Here is a 6,000-nt window from a genome sequence, read left to right as displayed (position 1 = left end):
TGTATAAAATTTACATGTTCTAAAGCACTGGATGTTGGCTTTGTAAATGGACCTTACAGCAGAGCTCATTAACCATTATACTAATGATCTGCTGTCAAAACTGAGACCCTCCCCTCACAGAACAAAAAGTTCAGGGTGAGCCCACCAGAGTGGTTCTCTAAAGGGAAGCAGATGTCCAGAGTTTGCTTGGCTACTCTTGGCCATACCTGGATCTGCTCTGTCTCCATTTGACAGTGGGTCTGGAGATGAGGGAATTTCTAAAGGATCTACCTACTGCCTGCCACCTCCCTCTATTATTAAAGAACCAGGGATACCATAGCTTTTAAGAGTGTGGCACTCATTATTCAGCCTTTTAAGAACAGCAGATCTACCTGTGGCCTCCCCACTCTCTTGTACTTAACAGGAGGCCCCTTTCCTCCCCTTGGTGTTTGTGTGTGGGAGGGGAAACCCTGTTACTTAGCAACAGGACGCTGGTGTTGAGTGTGTGTCTGTTTCCTAGGAGATGAAAGTCACTTCAGTGAAAGGCACCCAGGGCAGCCCAGTCCAGACTTCTTTCTGGTCCCTGTCTTAAAGGGAGCCATCTGTTTCAGAGATAATGCCACAGACCAGCATCCTGGTCACCCATGCGCCTGCCCCACAGTCCGTGCAGGTCTGTGACCTTCCCCACAAGGTGTATGAGATAGAGAGAAACACAGGTCCCTATAGCTCCTCAGGGCTGGCCACAGCTGGTTTCAGGACAGCCAAGTACCTTTCAGAGGAATGGTATCAAAACAGCTACACCCGCTACCATCAGGCCTTTGCTGACCGTGACCACGCAGAGCGTACCCGGCATGAGTCCAAGCAGCTGGCAGCTGAGACAGAGGCCCTGAGCCAGCGCACACAGCAAGACTCCACCAAGAAGGTAGGGGAAAGACTACAAGACATACATTTTTGGAAGTCGGAGCTACAGAGGGAGATCGAGGACTTCATAACTGAGACTGACTTGCTGATTGGTCAAAAACTGAGGCTAGAAAGGGCCCTGGATGCCACCGAAGTACCTTTCAGCATTGCCACGGATAACCTGCAATGTCGGGAGAGAAGGCAACCTCCGGACCTGGTTAGAGATATCGTGGAAATTGAGCTATTGAAGGTGCTGAGTCCCCTCATCCCTTGGGGAGGGCTGGAGGGAGGGGTCATACTCCTCAACTTCTGAGGCAGCTGCCAAGGAACTATTTTTCTAACCATGGCCTGTCTCAGTATGGAACGCCAATGACTGTGGTGAATGAGGGTCCCAGGGTCACATGTCAGTAGATCAGCCTCTGTAAGGGCACCCATACCCTCCCATCCACCATCCACCTTTTGGAGGCAAAAGTTGCCACTTTGTAAAATGCAAACCCGTTAGGAGGAGGGAACCAGGGTTAAGGTTTTAGGTACTTTTATTTATGACTTTCAAGTAACAGCGATGGATGGAAAAGAGACCCTGAGAGTACCAGTTCAGAACATGAAAACAGAATTTATAGTTGGTGAGACCCTAAAGATTATTTACTCCACTTTCATTTAACAAATGAAGAGATTAAGGACTAGAGAGGAGAAAGGACTTGCCCAAAAATCATACTGGTAGCACGTAGCAGATAAACAATTTGATCTAGTTCCTCTGACACCAAATTCCATTCTCCAAAGACCATTCTCCATGGTGCACCATTATTTTCCCTATTTCCCTTTGTTTTTTGTCAATACAATGTCGGGCCAAAGGTAGTTAGCATACTAAATATTCTGTTACATTCAGACCACACAGTCATTTCTGTCTCTCCTGGATGTGTGGAGGGAGGCAATGGAATGAAGAGAGAATGTAGGGGGCAGCTAGATGGCGCAGTGGATAGAGCACCGGCCCCGGAGTCAGGAGTACCTGAGTTCAGATCCAGCCTCAGACACTTAATACTTACTAGCTGTGTGACCCTGGGCAAGTCATTTAACCCCAATTGCCTCACTAAAAAGAGAGAGAGAGAGAGAGAGAGAGAGAGAGAGAGAGAGAATGTAGTTGGAACATGGGGCTGACAAATGGCTGGGAAAAACCTTTTTTTTTTTTTTTTTTGGCAAACCTTTTAAAAGGACAGTCTAGGAGTCATTATTAAGTCCAAATCACTCATTTTATAGAGAAGGAAACTGGGAAATCCAATGGCCTACAATCATGCTTAAGCATAAGGAGTACGATTCTAACCAATGCTCTTTCCACTTAATAATGCAGGTTCTGGGTCTGCTGGGTCTCCCTGTCTCACCCATTCACACATTGCTTCCATCTGTTCCAGGGGAAAGAAGTTGAGCCTTGAAGACAGGAGAGCAGGGTTCTAGTCCCTGGTCTTCCTGCTGACTTTCTGTGATAAAATGAGTCACTTCTCCCCACTGGGCTTCAGTTTCCCCATGAGGTGTTTATAACCAAGGATTTATAAGGTTCCTTTGAACTTTTGCTATATATATTACACACTCATAATCTAAACTACCTGGAATTCTGGGTCTCTCTACTTCTGGTCAGTCTGGGCTTTAACTCTGTCTAGCCTTAGCCATACCTACATCAGTAGAAGGGGTGGGGAGAAGGAGAAATAGACACAATTGACAAGTTCAAGACTCATTATATTGTCAAAATCCAAGTTCTGTCCCAGTGTCACCTATGGGCAATATCACATGAGGTTTGACTTCTTTCCTCTGATGCTTCATTTCCTTCTTTTGGTGTCTCCTTGCCCATCTAATGCTACCTCATGCCATTGCCCAACTACCACACATCCATTCCCCCAATTTCATTTTGGGGCATCAAGGAACATATGTCCTTTCATTAGAAGATGTGGGTTAAAATCCTTGCTCCTCCACTTACTACCAATGTGACTTTAAGTAAGGCATTTAACCACTCAGTTTCAGTTTCCTCAATGTTAAATGATTTTGTTAGATTAGGTGACTGGTAGGATCTTTTCCACCCCCTTTTGTTGTTTAATCATTTTTTTCAGTTGGCTCAAACTCTTCATTAGCTCATTTGGGGTTTTCTTGGCAGAGATGCTGGAGTGGTTTGCCTTTTCCTTCACTAGCACATTTTACAGATGAGGAAACTGAGGAAAACAGGGTTAAGTGACTTGCCTATGGTCACACACCTGGTAAGTGTCTGAGGCCAGATTTGAACTCACAAAGAGGAGTCTTCCTAACTCCAGGCCTGGTGCGTATCCACTAGCTTCCATTCCTAACTATATATTAGGGCTAATATTCACTGTGTGGCTTCACTCAGTTCCCTCCTCTTTAAAATGCTGCTTTTCTGTTGGCAAACAATTTTTTTCAGTCAATCCAAATGAATTTTGGGGAAAGAAATCTATGGCAGAGTAGAGAGAATGAAAGAATTGAATTCTGGAGAGTTAGGTTTCAGGCCTGGCCCTAACATGGATTGTGCATTATGATTCAGGACAAGCTGGTTTACCATCCTTCTGAGGACTATGAAAGGATCCCTAAAAGCCCTTCCATCTCTAACATTCTGGGTTCTTTGTACTTTCCTCAGTCATGTTATAAACAATGATAAACCAAGTCATAAAGGAGCTTCCCCTTTGTGCCTAGCCTTGTGCTCAGCTATGTTGTGGGGAGAGACAGATGAGAGGCAGACCTGCAGCCTCAGGAAGATCCGTTTGGGATTAGATGGCATTCACATCTACAGCACAGTTCAAGGAAAGTAAATGATACTTTATGCTAGATGTCCACAGAAGGGAAGATAATCTGTTACCCAGAATCCTTACTTCATAGACTGTCAGAGCTGGAAGGAATTTTTAGATGTCATCCAACCTTTTCATCATATAATTGAAGAAAACGAGGTTCAAGTGGAAGTGATGGACCCAAATTCATATAGTCAATTTCTGACTGAAAAGGATTTGTCCCCTAGTATTCTGAATCCCATCCCAGGGTTTCTGTCACTTTGGTTGGAAGAGAAATGGTTTTTAAAACGTCTTTCAACTTCTACACTTTTCTATCATTTGTTGATAGGATTTATCTCCATGGTCTTGGCCCACAGTTAGTGTGTTACCTGGAAATCCTCTTCACTGTGTAATTTAGGATGCTCATAGATTTGATTGGATCATGGTTTCCGGGACAACAGGATCCACAACCACTATCTGCAACCCATTTCAGTTTATGCAGTTTTGGTTTGGCCCTTCCCCCTGGCCCCACTGCACCATCAAGGCAGTTTCCTCATTTCCATCCTTAATGTAGGAGATGAATTATAAAGGTCCCTGGGACTGGATAACCTGAATGTTTTAGCCACTGTGGTTCTTCAGGGGACAAAATCAATCTGAGGTCCTTTAGTAAGTGAGGAGAAACCCTCTTTCCCTCAAACTCCTGGGGTATCCACTTGTCAGACCCAGATCCAGTTCCAGCAGAGGATCTTGAACTTGGGACCTTAATCTAAAATCAGTTACTAGCTCTGGTTTCCCCAATGTAAATCAACAGAGTTAGCCTGTGCCTGAAATATGAACTATGACACAGGGTAGAGTTTGTCTTTGATAGTTGATAAGGTCTTAGGTGTTCTCTCTTCCACAGGTATTTAATTTCTGTAGGAACTATTTAAGATTAAAAAAAACCCTCCAACATCTAAAGGAATGAAACTCTAATGGTGAAAAGTCAGGTACCAAGACAGAAGAGGAAGAGAAGGAAATGGAAAGGAAATAAAAAGAAGAGAAAGGAAGGAACATTTAATAAGCTATTACATATTCTAGGCACTATGTTAAGCACTTTACAAATATTATCTCATCTGATGAGACAACATCATCTCATCAAATATTGGTAAGTTACAGAGTAGAAAGTCAAGAAGGGGAAAGAGTCTCAGCTTTCAGCACCTTATCCAGTGTATATTTCTTTATATATTTTCCAAAGTTAAGGCCTCCCCTGATCATAGGTATTAGTAAATAGAATATCATCCCAATGCCATGGAAAGTGAATTGAACCAGAATTTCATTGTCTAACCTTGGCCAAGTCACTTACTTTATCTGAACCTCAATTTCCTCTTGTGTAAAATGAGTGGGTTTGTCTAGATAAACTCTTAGTTATATTTGAGCACTGATGTTTTATGACTCATTATTTCCTGCAAGTCAGGAAAGTGTCCAAGGATACTCCTGTCATGTTCAGTCCCTGAAGGTTCCATACCTCTCCAACTGCAAAGCTTCTTTCAGCATTCCTCATCTCCCAGCAAACCCAAGGAGTGTTTTCCTCTGCTAAAATAAAGCAAATCAATTGAATTCAAAATTTAGCAATTAAATGCTTATTATGTGGAGCACTGTACTAGGCAGTGGGAGAGATAGAAAGTTCAGATAAAAGATGGCCCCTAAGGGGCAGCTAGGTGGCACCGTGGATAGAGCACTAGCCCTGGAGTCAGGAGGACCTGACTTCAAATCTGGCCTCAGACACTTGACACTTACTATCTGTGTGACCCTGGGCGAGTCACTTAACCCCAATTGCCTCACTCCCAAAAACCCAAAGAAAACAAAACAACAACAACAACAAAAAGATGTCCCCTGTCCTAATGATAAGAGATTTTGTAAAAATGTTTTATTGGGATTATATTTTTTACATTATTCTTATATCTCAATGATTCCCTCTCTTTCTTCCCACTCCCCACCTCAATAGAACAGTTCTCGTTTGTCCTTAGTTCTCGAAAGAGGACCTCTATGTTATGACTTGCAGTAAATTGGATTTTAGTGAGGGAGGGCTTTGCAATCCAACCTCAGTCTCTCCTCCAGAGCCATCTGGGTCCAGTGGCAAGATAGATATCAGGATGACAGGAGATAGCCCTGGATGTTTAAGGCAATTGGGGTTGAGTGACTTGCCCAGGGTCATACAGTTAGTTAGTAATTGTCTGAGGTCAGATTTGAACCCAGGTCCTCCCAACTTTAGGGCCAGTGGTCTATTCACTGTGCTACTTGGTTGCCCTAGAACAATTAAGTACAATCAAATGAAAGAAATTTACACATTGGCCATATCTGAAAATGTATGCTTCATTTTATA

The 6,000-nt window shown here is 43.3% G+C and overlaps 1 protein-coding gene across 1 annotated transcript in view; it reads left to right on the top strand.

Moving 5' to 3' along the window:
- The first annotated feature begins 542 nt into the window (after nt 1–542).
- The window catches only part of TEKT4 (tektin 4), a 44,618-nt gene continuing 39,160 nt past the window's right edge, over nt 543–6,000 (top strand). The window contains exon 1 of the mRNA XM_043978270.1: nt 543–1,129. Within this exon, the coding sequence (XP_043834205.1) occupies nt 596–1,129 (534 nt within the window). The 5' untranslated portion in view covers nt 543–595. The remainder of the gene's footprint in view (nt 1,130–6,000) is intronic.

This window comes from Dromiciops gliroides, chromosome 1 (genome assembly GCF_019393635.1).
Source record: "Dromiciops gliroides isolate mDroGli1 chromosome 1, mDroGli1.pri, whole genome shotgun sequence".
Classification (NCBI taxonomy): domain Eukaryota; kingdom Metazoa; phylum Chordata; class Mammalia; order Microbiotheria; family Microbiotheriidae; genus Dromiciops; species Dromiciops gliroides.
Note: the sequence above shows the minus strand (reverse complement) of the source record. Positions and strands in the feature narration are given on the sequence as shown.